Here is a 16,266-nt window from a genome sequence, read left to right as displayed (position 1 = left end):
AAAATTAATATAACCTAGCTGCCCTAGCTGCTTATAGTATCTACTTGTATTTTTAAAGAGATTATACCTTCATTTATTTAGAGCCAGTTGGGAATTTCGATGTGGTTCAGTCCAATATCTTCCCTGAAAGATGAGGAAACTGAGAGGCATTAGGTGACTTACTCTAAATTGCTCCAGTAAAAAGTGATAGAGCAAGGATTCAAGTCACTATCCTATGATTCCAAGTCTAGTGCTCTTTCTAGATCACCACTTATTTATCTTAGGAAATCAGTAGGGATATTAAGACTTCTTGTTTGCCTGCATTTCTTAGCCTTAAAGTGGCTTGAGAAGATGTGAGATACCACTTTTTGGATTCAGTCCAAAGTCCATGCTTAAGAATTTAGAAGGTCACATGTGGCCTTAAGGCCAAAGGTTCTCCATCCCTGGTAAATGGTGGAGACATCATAGAGCAACAATGAGCAGATAGGATGAAATATATTATTTGAGAAGTTTTCAGAATAGTGATGGTGCTTGTCTTGATGGGACTAGATGAACTCTCTGAGAGAATGTAGAAAGAGAAGGGTAGAAGGCCTAGAACTGAGTCATGAGGAATGCTTAGCACTAGGAGAAAGAGAACTTAGCAAAGGAGACAGAGAAAGAATAATTAGAGCAAACTGAGGAAAAACACAAGTGCCGTGTCACAGAGGTCAGAGGAGAAGAGAGTTCCAAGAACTGTCTGAATGGCTAACAGGGAATGAGAATAAAGAAATGATGTTTAGCTGTACTGATAAACAATTTCCCTCAGATGATGATGGATAGAGGGAGTATATTCAGTAGAGTAGGCAGGCCAGCCTTTGCTTTGCACAAGGTTAAGGAGGCTATGTGTACTGAGCAAATGCAGGTATTAATTAAAAACAAGTATACATACATATATATATGTATATAAACACATATATACACACATATATGTATGTATATACTACATGTGTGTATATACACACATATACATACACATATAGAAATATGTGTGTGTATATACATACATACACACACACATATAGAAATATGCATACATCAATAGAGGTATTAACCCTATAAAAGTAACCTTTATCATCAGAGGTCCTCAGCTCACTCACGACTAACCTTGTACTGCTTTCTAGGGAGACAGAACTATGAACCTCATTCCCTGGGTGGATGCCTACAGGAACACATAATCTTCTCAGCTTCTGCTTGGTACGCATTCCACAGTACTCTAATCGAAGGCTCCTGTTTTGTTCTTGACTAGCAGCAGAAGTCCATTAGCAAAGTTCAATGATATATCAGAGGGTACACCAAGAAGGTAGGTGAAGAATAAAGAATATTTGTATCAGAAGCCATCCAATGTCTCCAAGATTTTTTTGTTAATATGTTGTGTTTACGTAGGATAATTTTTCTTTTTTTCTCCCGTTGTGACTGATACCTGAACCACCTCCCAAATTGTGTCTATGGAGAACAGCACACAGGTGAATGAATTCATCCTCATGGGATTGACAGATGCCCCAGAGCTTCAAGTACCCCTCTTCATTACATTCACATTCATCTATTTTGTAACCCTTGTGGGAAACCTGGGGATGATAGCACTGATTTACTCGGATCCCCAACTCCACACTCCCATGTACTTTTTCCTCAGTAATCTCTCTTTGGTGGATTGTATTTATTCATCAGCTGTTACTCCAAAAGTGATGGCTGGGCTTCTCACAGGAAACAAGGTCATCTCCCATGATGGCTGTGCTGCTCAAATGTTCTTCTTTGTGGCTTTTGCTAGCATGGACTGTTTCCTCCTGGCTGTTATGGCCTATGATCGCCATGCAGCTATATGTAAGCCTCTCCATTATACCACCACTATGAGAGCAAATGTGTGCACACAACTGGTGATTGGCTGCTACATCTGGGGTATCATTGAATCTTCCATACACACTGGCTTCACCTTTCACCTCTCCTTCTGTGGTTCAAATATAGTTCATCATTTTTTCTGTGACATTCCCCCAATTCTGGCTCTCTCCTGCTCTGATATCCATACCAATGAAGTGATACTCTTCATCTTGGCTGCCTTCAATGTCTTTTTTGCACTCCTCATCATCCTGACCTCCTACATGTTCATTTTCATCACCATCCTGAGAATTCATTCTGCAGAGGGCCGGCACAAAGCCTTTTCCACCTGTACCTCACACCTGACAGCAGTGTCCATATTCTATGGGACTGTAATCTTCATGTACTTACAACCCAACTCAAGTCATTCTATGGACAATGACCAAATGGCCTCTGTGTTCTACACCGTGGTAATCCCTATGTTGAACCCTCTTGTCTATAGTCTGAGGAACACAGAGGTCACTAAAGCCTTTAGGAAAGCTGTTGAGAAGGCAAAGCCTCTGGTATGCATGTGATTTTAATTAGGGAGGACATGCTATATGTAATGAACTAATCTTAAATCTACTTAAAATAACTTATTTCTTCAATACCACAAAAAAGTGTTGTGTGTGTGTGTATGTGTGTGTGTATGATTTGAAGCAATACTTGAGACTGACCTCGAAGATTCCGTCAAAAAATGTGTCCATAAATCTTCCTTTCTTTTCCTAATTTCTTTAGTTTTGTAGTCCTGTACCACTTAATCTACACATTGATACATCTTTTATCATTTTCATTAGCACCTTTTTCAGATTTGTGTGTCTTGTAATGTTTATCTGATATAAGCTTAAGCTACAGATACGCAATGTTCTTTCCTTCTCAGGTTTTCCAGTGTCTTGTATGATGATGGTCACAGGGTGGACATACAATAAATGCTTCCTGGGTGACTGATACTGTTTCAAGTCCTGAAAAAATTTCAGTTCTTCTTATCCTTCATTCCCAACATATCAAGGAGACTGAATCCCCTACCACATGAGGATCAATTTAAGGATATGGTGTTTAGTGAGGAGAAAAGTTGAGCTACCGTGTGGAGCAGAAATTTGATTTGTATTTTAGTCCCAGAGTTCACTATGAGGAGCAAAGGGTAAATGTTGCAATGAGGCCAATTTATACTCGGTACAAGAGAAATCTTTTTGAACTAGCAGAACCTCTAAAACTGTAATCACAATGCTCCTGGCAATAATGAGTCTCTCCCCTCCTTTAATGGGAATCTTCCTCAATCTGTCTTAATTCTAATACCTTCTTTCTATTAATTATTTTCTATTTATCCTGTATATAGCTTCTTTGTTTACATTTGTTTCCATCGTGTGTCCCCCATTAGATCATAAGCTCCTAGAGGGTAGGGACAGTCTTTTGTCTCCTTTTGTATCCCCAGCATTTAGAACAGTGCCTTGGACATAGCAGACTATTAACACACATTTATTGATTGATAATGTTGATTGGCCTAGTGTGCAACTTTTATTCTTAGAGAGTTTCAATGATTTACCTAGAATCCCATAGAATATGTAAAGAGTAAGGAATTAGATCCAGGACTTTCTGGTTCCAAGGTCAGCTCTCTGTTCATTATGCTACGGCTGCATCTCTTTCCCCAATTAATGGGTGCCCCCTTTATTTTAAGTTCTTTTATACTACAGAAATGATGCTAAAATGTGATTATATTCATGGACATTCTGTCTTTTGAAGTTTTTTTTTTTTATAGTTTAGTGAATCTGGATATAATTCCAAATTGTATTTCATTTTGTTTGGATCGATTCAGAATTCTTCTGGTGTGGTTTGGGGTTTCTGGGAACTCCAGAATGTTAGAGTAGACGGCAGCATCTACCTGGAAAGAATTCACCCAGTCAAACCTTCTACTCAAAGTGGCAAGGTTTTTTCTCTTTTTTTCTCTTTTTTTATTTTTGGGTAACCTGACTACTGCATATATATGTTTTGCATAATTTCATATAGGCATTGTGTTTCTTGCCTTCTCCGTGGGTGGGAGAGGGGAAAGGGAGAATTTGTAACTGAAGATAAAATTAAATTGAATATAAAAAAGAAAAGTTTGACAAAATAATTCTCTGGTGATTAGTGCATGGGAATAGAAAGGAATATACATACACAGAAACACACATATTTCATCAACAGTGTATGACACTTTTACAAAAACTAATATATGTTAGAGTATACATTCCTTACAAAAATGGAGAAAAGAAGAAATATTAAAGACATAATTTTACTTACTGAAATATAATCAAGGATGTTTAAAGAAAATATTAACATTTATTGGAGACTTAATAAGCTAATATTAAATAATTAATGATTTAAAGAACTAAAGATAAAGATAATAGATAATTAATTTAATTAATAATTAAATTTCATTAAAGAAAATTACATTGTTTTGCATATGGCACTGTGGATAGAATACCAGCCCTGGAGGTAGGAAGACCTGTGCTTAAATCCAGTTTCAGACACTTACTAGATGTGTGACTCTGGGCAAGTCACTTAACTGTTTGCCACACTTTCTTCATCTGTAAAATGAGCTGGAGAAAGAAATGGCAAAGCATTCCCATATCTTTACCAAGAAAATCCCAGGTGGGATCACAAAGAGTTGGACATGACTATTCAACAAAACAACAAATCCTTCCTTTTATCTACTCTTTGTCTTATTCTATCCCCTTCCCTTTCTCCCTCTTTGGTAAAATCTCTCTCTCTCTTTCTCTCTTTCTCTCTCTCCCTACCCCCCTCTCTCTTTCTCTCTTTCTCTTTTTCTCTCTTCTTTTCTTCTTTGATGAGAATGAGGTTCAAATGTTGCCTCTTCCTCCTAACCCTCCTCTATCATATAGACTTCAATTTGTACACTCCAATTACGGGAGAAAATGTCTACCCTTCTCTTCTTTTTTTCTTTCAATGTATTCCTCTTCCCCTCCCTTCAAATTTTTCTTTTAAGATAATCTAAACATAGCAGAACAACTGCTGGGCCCTCTGTTCAAGTACACTTCTTCTATGACCCCTGATGCTGATAGAATGCTCAAGGGATACAATTATCATCTCCTCATATTAAGATACAAACACTTAGCCTTGTTTAGTCCCTTATCATTCCTCACTCATGTTTTCCTTTTTATACTTCTTTTGTCTCCTATGTTTGTGTTTCAAAGTTCTCTGCAGCTTTGCTCTTTTGATCAGAAATAATTAAAGGTCTTATACTTCATTAAAATTCAATTTTCCCCTGTAGCATTTTACTCAGTTTTGCTGTGGAGATTATTATCTATTATGCCATAAATCTTTGTTTTTTGCCTTTTGGAGAATCATATTCAAAGCCCTTTTCTCTTTTGTAGTGGTAGCTGTAAAATCTCGTGTGATTTTGATCTTAAGAGCTCACTGGGTGAATCCTGAGTGCTTTTTTCATTTGTTTCTGGATGCTTGTATCATTTTTACTTTGATATGGAAACTCTGGATTTTAAGTATAATATTTTTAGGTTTTTCATTTTGGAGTTTCTCTCAAGGGGTTTCTTTCTATTGACCAGTAGATTCTTTGTAGTTTTACTTTGCTCCCCGGATCTAAGACATCTTGGTTGTTATTATTATGATTTCTTGAAGTATTATGGCTAGGCCATTTTTTTGGTCTTAGCTTTCAAGTAGTCCAGTTATTATTAATTTTTTTTCTCTTCAACATTTTTCAGGTCATTAAGGTTTTTAATAAAATAAATTTTCTTCTATTTTCTCCTAGTATTTTGATTTTGTTTCTAATGGTTTTTTTAATGTCTCAGATAGTTACTATATTTTGTAAGTGCTAATTTTCATGGTGTTATTTTCCTAGGTAAGATTTTATACTCCTTTTTCTAAGCTGTTTATTCTCTTTTCATATTTCTAAAATATTTCTCAAGTCTTTTTCATTTTTTTTCCTTTGGTGTACTCATTTGGTTTTTAAAAATATTTTAGCTTAATAATACTATTTTTTATTTCTTCCAGGAATTCCAATTCAATTAGCACTCAAGCTGTGTTTTTCTCTAAAGCTTTGCTGGTAAATGTTTTGGGGTCATTTCTCCTTCTTGGGTTGTGTCTCAAAATTTCCTGTCTCTATTAGAGTTCTCTTGGGGAGATTATTATTATTTTCGTTTGCTCATCGCTTAAAGCTGTTCTCTGACTTTGGAATGTATATTAAGGCTGGGATTAGTGCATTTCTAGGGGTTACATCTGAGTTTTTGTCCTCTGAGTCCTTTTGCTATTGTCTTCAGGCATTGAGTACTGAGTTATTTCAGAATATCTGGGACATCTCAGGCTGGGAATCTGGATGCTTTCAGTGTGATATGAAAGTTATTTCTTAAAGTGATATGATCCAAACTGGTCATGGTTGACATATTTTTGTATCTGCAAGTGCCTGATTCAGTTTTGGGTCTGAATGCTATGCTTGTGGGCTTGTTCCTGGTTGGAAATTCTAGTACACTGTGGCTGGACTTAGCATCTATTAGTCAACTAAGAAACTTTGCACATTTAGAGTGACAGAAATGCTGATCTCCCTTTGGTCTGGGATTACTGTCATTATTATTATTATTACTATTGCTATTATTATAATTATTATTATTATTATTTAACTTCAGGCTTCATTATGGGCTAAAAGCTAAAAATGAGTCCCTGTTCTACTTCTGGTCCAGAGACACAATGCTATTATTTGCTTCTGAATGGGTTCCTTGGTCAGCAAACAGCCTCAACCTCATGACCCTACCCTCCATCACCCCTTTATAGAAGTCCCTTCCTCAGTCCACCACTGATGGGTGACCCAGAAGTGGATGATGAGCACCAGAGCTGCAGAAAACACTCTCCTGAAACATGCACTAATTTGAGAAGCCTGTGGGACTTTTCCCTTCCTGTTTTCTTTTTTCCTTTCCTGGAGGGCAACCTTGGTCCTGTTTCAGTTCTTAGGATTTATAATGCATTGCTTGGTGAATTGCTAGCCAGATATCATCAGCAGTGTTTACATATCTCTGCTCTCTGACTGTTTTCTCGTTTTACCTTTTGTTGGAAAATGATTCACTGTGATTTTTTTTTCTTGGATTTCTTGATAAGGAATCTTATCTTGTTTTTATTTGTTTGTTTTTTAGATACTTGTGAAAGTGTTTATTTGGGGAGCTGGGCTATACTTTATCCTACTTCCCCACGATCTTGATTTTGACCCTACAGAATTATATGTAATATGGATATACAAAATTTCTTTCCAATAACATCAAGTTTGAAGCAAGGCTTGGTTATTACTTTATGTAGTGCATGAAATGCTAGCTATAGCCATGTGACAAGAAACATAAGGGATAAGCACAGACAAAAATAAAACAACACTTTTTGCAGATGATTTTGTAGTCTATTCGAAAAACTATAAAAATTCAACTAAAACTAAAAATAACATCAGCAAAGTAGTAGGGTATTTAAAAATATAAATTATCAGACTTTGTGAAGAATACCAATGAAATCAAGTATAAAGGGATAGATGAGGTTCATTAAAATAACTACAGAATCTACAAAATATTTTGAAGTGTACCTGCTAAGACATATTCACAATATATGAAGACCACGACAGAAAACCATTTACATTAATAATTTCAGTCATGAATACCTGCAGAGGTATAAATTGATTAATTGTGAACCATGCACAACCTTATGCAACTTTATTTACTCAGCGTCGTACCAAACCAAACTGCTAAAGTTTAGAGCTTGAAAAAAAATAATGACAATGCCCTTTTTGAGGAACAAATGGTCAATAATGTAAAGTTAAATAATGAAAAAATGTGAAAAGGAAGGTAGGCTAGGAGTACTAAATCTGAAATTATACTGTAAAGGTATCATCATAAAAAATGATTTGTTACGGTTAACAAAAGTGAAGCAGTGGACCAGATTAAGCTAACAACATGAAAAATCAAATGATTTAGAAACATAATATTCACTTAGCCCAAAATGCCAACATCTCCTGAGAAAAGAACATATTATTTGATAAAATCTGATTGAAACAAAAATGAAAAGCATCTTGGCAAAAATAAGTTTTAGGTCAAGATGTCATACCACATATCAATATGAATTCCAAATGGATACATGGTTTTAATATTATTGGCTACACCATGAATAAAGGAAGAAGAAAGGACAATTTCTTACAGCTATGGATAGAGGAAGAGGTCATGACCAAAGACGTGAAAGGGAGGATCACAGAAGATAAGTTGGACAAATTTTGCTTAAATGAAATTGAAGTTTTTACATAAAATTAACAGTTAAAATTATGAAGGAAATCATCATATGGGAAAAATCTTTGTAACAATTTCTCTGATAAACGTCTCATTTTGAGATATGAGGAACTGATTCAAAATATAAGGATGATATTCATTTCCCAATAGAAAATTGACTAAAGTATATGAAAAGGCTCTTGTAGAAGAAATCTAAGTTTACAATGGGTATACAAAAATGTTCTAAATCACTAATACTTAGAGAAATGATCTCTTCTACTTCTTACTCATCAGATAGGCGAAAAAAAAAGAAAGTGAAATTGACAGAGGTGCTGTGAGAAAAAAAAGCATACTAATACACTGTAGATTCAGCTGTGAATTGATCAAGCTATCCTGGAAAGTCATTAACCTGGACATACATGCATAACCTTTGACTCAGTGATACCACTGCTAGGCATTCTCATCTAGCATAATAGGGTCATGGAAGCATTAGTAAAAGTACACAGATGAGAACAGAAGGAACACCAGTAGAAAAGATTCAAGCAAGACAGTTTGGAAAGCAAATAGTTTTATACCTGGAGGGAGAAGCAAGTTATACACGGTTCAGTTTGGTGGCCACGTGCGCAATCCTCTTCTTCTTTTGTTTTATGGGTATGGAAATGTTGCACTGATTGTCATTTCTTAGGGTCAGAATTTTTTTAAATAAAAGTACTTGGAGATACAAAAAAAAAACCATATTAAACTTCTCAAACATTAAAAAAATCCAAATCTAATCCCTCTCTTGCACATGATACCCAACCATATACTTAATATCTGTCATGCCCCCCATAAGTCTGTGTTCAATATCTCCTTTTCTTTCCATTAACCTTCATATGGTGTAGACCCTATTACCTTACCATTCTAGACAACTCTCTCTAGATGTGTTTCATTTTCTCTATATCTTCCTAAAATACCGTTACTCTAAGTTAAATTGGTATTGCTGGTGTGGTCTACTTACACCATAAAGTGGTGTAACATTCACCTCCCTTATTTTATATATTATGCCTTTTTATGTACTCTAAGATAGCATTAGCTTTTTCCCTCTCAAATAGCACAATGCATATGAGCAATTTGAAAAACTCAAAGTACTATACAAAGGTCATATTTATCTACAAATTTATCTACTACAACATTTGCAATATTACTTATGCTGAAGGAGATGATATTTTGAATGTGTTTAGAAATTTACACTTATCTGTTCATTTTCATCTTAATAAGTCTCACCCAACTTTCTACTCTGTTGAGATCTTTTGGGATCCTGAATCTACTATTCCTCCAAAACGGCAGCTAACCTTCCTTGATATGAGTCATCTGAAAAATGTGACAAAATGTGTTTTTTCCCTTGTTGTGGTTGTATCCCCAACAATTAACACAGTGCCTCTCCTACAGCAAGTGATTAATAAATGCAAAATTTATATTAGATTTTTTTTATCTGGGAATTTGATAAGGATGCCAATATGTATTTGTCCAAGTAAGTAAAAAATCACTTGAAATCCACAATAATTTATTAGGCCACTACTTTAAGTAAAGCCCAGTGTAAGCTCTGAGTATAACAGGACAAAAATAATGTGGTGTCTGTCCATGAGGAAACAAATTGTATGGGATGAAAATTAATATACATCTATAAGTGAACATAAAATATATAGACAGTAAATGAAAGTTGGCTTTGCATTGTAGGGAACATATAGCAGGCAGGGGCTTAGGAGAGACCAACTTTCAAGTTGACAATGAGCCAACATTGAATCTTTCTTGAATCTAAGTCTTCAAAAAATTGTTAATCTGCCAACAATGGGCTCTTCATTGTCTTCTCTGTATCTTGTCCTCAAGAATAGCAGGAAGGAGCTTGTCAAAGGAGCTATTTAAACCTTGACAAAGGATTACTACAACATATCCCCACTTACCATTGAACTAGAACCTTAAGGGTATATGTCCTCAGAGATTAGAAGGAGAGAGGGACAGGATCAGATGCAATTTTAGGAAATAGGTAAATTGGGGACTCTGAGTAAATTTTTAGAAAGAATAACAATAATATTAAGGATAATAAGAACATCTTTTATAATTTACTATCCTGACAACAGTCATGAGAATTAGAGCATGCAAATATGCTTATTTGCATTGTACAAATGAAGAAATGAAGCTTCATCTGGGAAAAAGTGACTTGCCCAAAGTTTCACAATGACCTCCCAATTCCATCCCAGACTTTCTAAGTACTGAGTTCAGTAATTTTTTACTGCTTTATTTTGTGAACTTCATCTATCTATCTATCTATCTATCTATCTATCTATCTATCTATCTATCATCTATCTATCTATCTATCTATCTATTTATCTATCTATCTATCTATCTGTCTATATATTTATTCATTTATTTATTTGGCTAGACAATGGGGTTAAATGACTTTCCCAGGGTCACACATCTAGTAAGTGTTCTATGTCTGAGACCAGATTTGAAGTCAGGTCCTCCTGAATACAGGGCCAGTGCTCTATCCACTGAGAAACCTAGCTGCCCCTCCTTTTTTGTAAATTTATTGTTTTTACTGACTTATTTTGTGGAGAGCTTTTTAATATCCCACATAGCTTTCATGTTCAGTGTCACATTTGATCTTCACCAAAACCTTTTGATTGTTTTCAGGTCTGAAATTGTTACGCCCATTTCAAAGAAGAAGAAATTGAGACTTGGAGATGTTCAGTGACTTGGCCAATGTCACCTGGCTAAAAAATGGTAGAAGCAGGACTAGAAGCCAATTCTTGGCAATGGCCTTGCCCAAGTCCCTTCTTACTTCACTTTGCTAACAACAAGTTAAGAATGACAAAGTACCTATGAGAAAAATTTTTCCCAATGGTCAGAGCAGAATTTAATGGTTTGTTTTGTTCATGAATTGGTAGCAGAGCTGTCAAGTATCTCCAAGGGAGTGCCATCTCCCCAAGAGTGGAAGGGCTTCCAGGTCTGAATAATGTCCCTGTCTTCCATCACTTCAGCTACTGACATTGAAACATGACACTGTAGGGCTCAGTGTTGGGGAATGAGCTGGTGGATCAAATTCCCTGATTCATTTACTCACTCATAGTTTCTTTTGTGCTTCCTGAGGTTCACCTGAATGGAGGTTAGGAGTTGGCATCATTAACTCTACTGCCATCCATGCCACAGTAATTGTCAGGAGTGACTTCTCTGCCACTAGGAACCTTTGAACTCTTTGCCCCAATGACTAGTGAAGAGTTTCTCTAATCCAATTCAATGTTTCCTGGGTTTGAGACTTTAAGGCCAAACTCTGAATATAAAGTTTATGGCTAACTGTCTTTTCTGGAGTCTTGGCCACCTTTCTCCATCATCAAGTCAGCTAGGTTGTAGAATATCCAATCCCAAGACTGCAGTTCAGTGTAGACACCAAAATGGTATAGTGGAAACATTGCTGGTTGTGGAGGCAGGAAGACTTGCCTATACAAACCTTCAGAATCTCAGACAGTGACTCACTTTCCCCATGGATAAGTCACTTCCCTTTGATTTCCTTACCCATAAATTGTGAGTAACTACACCTGTGTTATTTATTTCATAGTGCTGTCTTAGGGCTCAAATTAGATCACGTATGGAAGTTATGTTCATACACCCAAGGGTTCAATAAACACCTGTTATTATCCACTACTTGCAGCTTTTCAAGTTTATCATTTTTCAGTAGCTGAAAGAGCCATTTGAGGGATGGGTGATTTTGTAGTCCAAATTAACACCCAATTTAATAATGTTGATTAATTATTTTATTTGTTAATGTTAATTAATTAATATTAATAATGTTAGGGGTATACTGTGTGGAAGACACTGAAATAAAAATTTTCGGGAGTTAATTGATAAGAAACTTTAGGTGAGAAAGAGTCCTTGCCCTAAATGATAATAGTTCATATTTATGTAACATTTGGAAAGAACTTTAATTTTCTCATTTGAATCTTCCAACAACGGTTTGAAATAAATACCACCATTATGTCCTTCACACTTTTATAGATAAGTAACTTGAAGCTGATTGACTTAAGTGATTTGTCCTGACTTATACAAGTAATAAGTGTCTGAGGTGGGAATTAAATCTATATCCTCTTGAGTCAAAGATTAAAGGTCTTTCTACATTGCCACACTGGTACTTTGTAATGTAGTAGCACCACCTCTGTCCTCTTTTCTCTGATTTTGTGTTTCTTGGAGCACCTACTCATCCATTATCATGTAAAAGGCCACTATCTTGTACTGATCATGGTAAGTCTGATGTCTATTGCATTTTATTCTTGACCCTTTCCTTACAATCATTGTGTGAACTCTATACCCTAAGAAATATTATTCCCATTTTCCAAATGAGCAGACAGATATGCAAAAGGATTGAATAACTTCCATGCAATCACAGAAGAATTTAGTGAATGCCCAAGCAATACTAGAACCCAAGTCTTCAGACTCCTAATCAATTATCTTTCCAAGAGAGTGCTGTTCATCAACACCTGGGCATTTCAGAGTAGAAAAGAAATCACTTTGTAAGCCCTGGTAACCAAGAAGGGTTCTCTCTAGACATGGGAACCCAAGAGGATTCAACCTTGAATACATCTGTGAAAAGAATTGTCATAGATTATGTCTATACATATTTGATTCAATAATATCAATCACAAAAATAGCACAGGTGCCGTGTATGAGGCAATGTTATAAATCATGACTCTAAATTGGTTATTTGTTTTCTACTTAATATAGCTCCTATTTTGTGAAAGGAAAATGCATCATTATTGATTTTTTCTACTCCTCTAAAAGTCCATGATATAAATTTTATTAATTTACTTTATCCTTACCTCCCAGTTTCATATTAGCCACATTAGAAAAAAGTCCTTTCACAGTGGTGCTATGAAGACTAATGGATTATCTTTAAAATTAATACAGGTTAAAAGTGTCATAGAATCATTGATGCAGTGATGGAAAGGATCTCAGTGATCATCTAGTCTAATATCTTTCCTTTATCAACAAGCAAACTGAGGTCTGTGATATTCTAGAAGTAGAAGACATCAAGGGATTTGTGAAAGATAAAACAGATGGTAGCAGTAATGTTAATTAAAATAATAGTAGTTGACCCTTTTATCTAGTTTTAAGGTTTTCAAAGCACTTTACAGAATTTTCTCCTTCCATTCTCAGAACAGCCTTGTGGTGTAGGTACCACAGTTTTATCCTTTTTTGACTTTTGAGTGAATTGAGGTTCTGAGGTGAGGTGACTTCTCCATGCTCACAGTGATCTAGGAGACACATTTTTACATAAAATGAGAAACAAACTTTCTCTATCTCTGCACACCTCTGATTTTCTATATATATATATATATACACATATGTATATATACATATAGATAAATCTAGAGTTATATGTGTGTGTCTATGTCTGTGGGTGTCTATGTCTGTGTGTATCTATTTCTGTGTGTGCCTGAGTTGAACAAAGGATCAACACTAGTTGATCCTTCCCTCAAGACTTTAAGTGAGAGGAAATCCAGTACATGTTAAGACAGCCCTTTCCACTTCTGGATAGCAAAATTTTGGGAATCTTTTCTTTACTTTAAACCTAAGTTTGTTTCTTCTTACCTTCTAACCTTTTCTCCTTGGTATTCTCTTTGGGCACAAATAAAATGAACCAAATTCTTCCTCCTTATGTCAGTCTTGCAGATACCTGAAGATACTTAATCCCAACCCCTGTCCTGACACCCATCTTTTATCTTGTCTTCACTGAACACCATCATTTCCTTCCACCAGTCCCAATATGGGAAGATTTCAAAGTCCTTCTCCATGCTGGCTGAACTCTTCCGGAGAATCTCTAGCCTACCAATGTCCTTCCTAAAGTGTGGAACCCACGACTTAACATGTTGCTCCAAATGTAGACTAGAGAGGACCGCCTCTGTATGCCTGGATACTGTGTCTCTTTTGTGGTGTAAGGTCAAATTGGTTTTCTTGTTAACCATGTACGTCACTAGGTAATTGTGGAGATCAAATGATTCAATGTATTTAAAGTACTTTGCAAAGTATAGAGAGGCAACTCAGGTAAAATGGAAAATGTACTGTGACTGGAGTCAGAAGGTCCTGATATCCAATCCAGTCATATATAATGACCCTGGGCAAGTCATTCAACCCCTATTTACGTCTCTTTCCTCAACTTTAAAATGGAGTAATAAGAGAACTTACTTCACAGGGTTGTTGTGAGAATCAAATGAAAATATTTATGAAGTATAGCACAGTGCTTGGCATACAATAGATGCTATGTAAGTACTTTTTTCCCTTCTCTCCACTAATACGTGTGTTAGTTCTTATTAACTTTGGTATCAACTCTCAGTTTTTATGTTCTTTTTAACATAAAGATCATTTTCTTTGTCGGAGGACATAGAAAAAAAGTACAAATTGAGCAGCTCTGCCTTTGCTTGGCATTCATTGTACTTGTCTCATCAGCCATCAGAATCAGTCCAATTCCTTATTTGATTATCCTTTGTTTCCCCAAATAGTCAATTTTGCATTAACAATACACACCTTTAGGGGTAGCTAGGTGGCACAATGGATGGAGCCCTGGCCCTGAAGTCAGGAAGACCTGAGTTCAAATCCGGCCTCAGACCAAAAACTTGACACGTACTAGCTGTGTGACCTTAGGCAAGTCACTGAACCCCGATTGCCTCAGCAAAAATAAAATAAAATAAAATAAAATAAAATAAAATAAAACAAAAAACAATACACACCTTTTATAGTCTTTAGCTTTCTGGACTTCCCTCAGTTCAAACTGCATGATGACACTCCTTCAAACTCTTTTACTATAATATAGGGTCTGGTTTTGCATTTATCTTTGGTTATCTGTCGTTTTTTTTTCTTTGCTGCAAATTTATTTTTCATATCTAAGTCTGCCTGATTGTCAATTTTTCTTCTTGCATCTTCAAAATTTTACTCTTGAGATCTTTCTTTCCTTTCACGTTTAAATTCCCTACAGAATGATCCTTTATCCTTCCTCAAATTTGCCTGGAATTGACTCTTCCAAAGTCTAATATGCATGTCTCACAATTCCTAGTTTTCCTTCCTTTATCTATCTCAAACTTTAGGATGGTGTAATTACTTTTCCCCTACTCTTGTAACATTCCCATTTACTTTTATTCTACCTAATAATTGCTCATAATTTGTGAGAATCAAATGCAGGATGGAGTTTTCCCATATTTGTCCCTTCATTTCACACCTTTTATGAACTAAAATATTGTTTTTATCAAGCAATCAATAGCTTTTCTTTGAGGAGAGAGACAAAGATAGACAGATAGCTAGCTGTATATGCAGATAGACACAGACACACAGGGAGAAGAAGGCAGACAAAAAAAGAGAAAAAAAGAGTCAGGAAGAGACAGACAGAGACAAATATGCAGAGATGCAGAGATAGAGGCAGAGAAAGGCATTGAGAGACAAAGATGTGGAATAAGAGAAAACATTCTGACAGATGTCCAGATACTTGAAGACTCCCATCAGTAATATACCGATAACAATATAAATGCTTTTCATCATGTTTTCCCACTATGATTCCTGGATTTCTTTAATGAGTATATTTTCTCAGTTTAAAAATATTATAATAGCCTCTTGTAACTTATCCTATTTCATTCAAATAAGAGAAAAACCTTCCCAGAACCATATTCAAGTTATCAGTCCCATCCCTCAAGTCTAAATTGTACCTTGGCAGCCAGATTTGTTTTCATGTATTAGAGATTCCAACTCATCTTACTTGTGAGGCATAATTCCTTCCTGTGGGTGAGATTTTAGCTCAAACTTGAAACAGACTAACCCCAAAATTGGTGATTTCTGTGGGACTCAAAAAACAATGTAGTGAATGAAAAAACAAATATCCTGTTTGTGGCCACCTTCTGTTTCCACAGTGGCACTGGTGGAGAATTGAAAAAGGGACAGGCTGTGGGAAGAAAACAATTTTAGAAGTCATACATTTATTGTTATGTGAGCCACCAGGGGTCTTTTGTACAGATGACTCTCACAACTATGCAACTGATGTCCATTGGCAACTGTTCCTACTCAGGAGCTGGTGACTTCAGTTTATTGCATAAACCTTAAAGCTACAATGATTACAGGAGTAAGCAGGATCCCAACGAACTCTTGGCCA

At 35.8% G+C, this 16,266-nt stretch overlaps 1 protein-coding gene across 1 annotated transcript; it reads left to right on the top strand.

Moving 5' to 3' along the window:
* Positions 1-1,460: 1,460 nt before the first annotated feature.
* On the top strand, positions 1,461-2,402 carry LOC114042633 (olfactory receptor 5B2-like). Its single transcript, XM_027861322.1, has one exon. It carries the CDS (start codon positions 1,464-1,466, stop codon positions 2,400-2,402), a length of 939 nt encoding a protein of 312 aa, XP_027717123.1. The 5' UTR covers positions 1,461-1,463.
* The last annotated feature ends 13,864 nt before the right edge of the window (positions 2,403-16,266 follow it).

This window comes from Vombatus ursinus, unplaced genomic scaffold, assembly GCF_900497805.2.
Source record: "Vombatus ursinus unplaced genomic scaffold, bare-nosed wombat genome assembly UNPS02014662.1, whole genome shotgun sequence".
NCBI classification, from domain to species: Eukaryota; Metazoa; Chordata; class Mammalia; order Diprotodontia; family Vombatidae; genus Vombatus; species Vombatus ursinus.
Note: the sequence above shows the minus strand (reverse complement) of the source record. Positions and strands in the feature narration are given on the sequence as shown.

What these genes read in the sequence shown, in the direction of transcription:
- LOC114042633 (XM_027861322.1), top strand. Translation starts at nt 1,464, where the DNA reads ATGGAGAACAGCACACAGGTGAATGAATTCATCCTCATGGGATTGACA.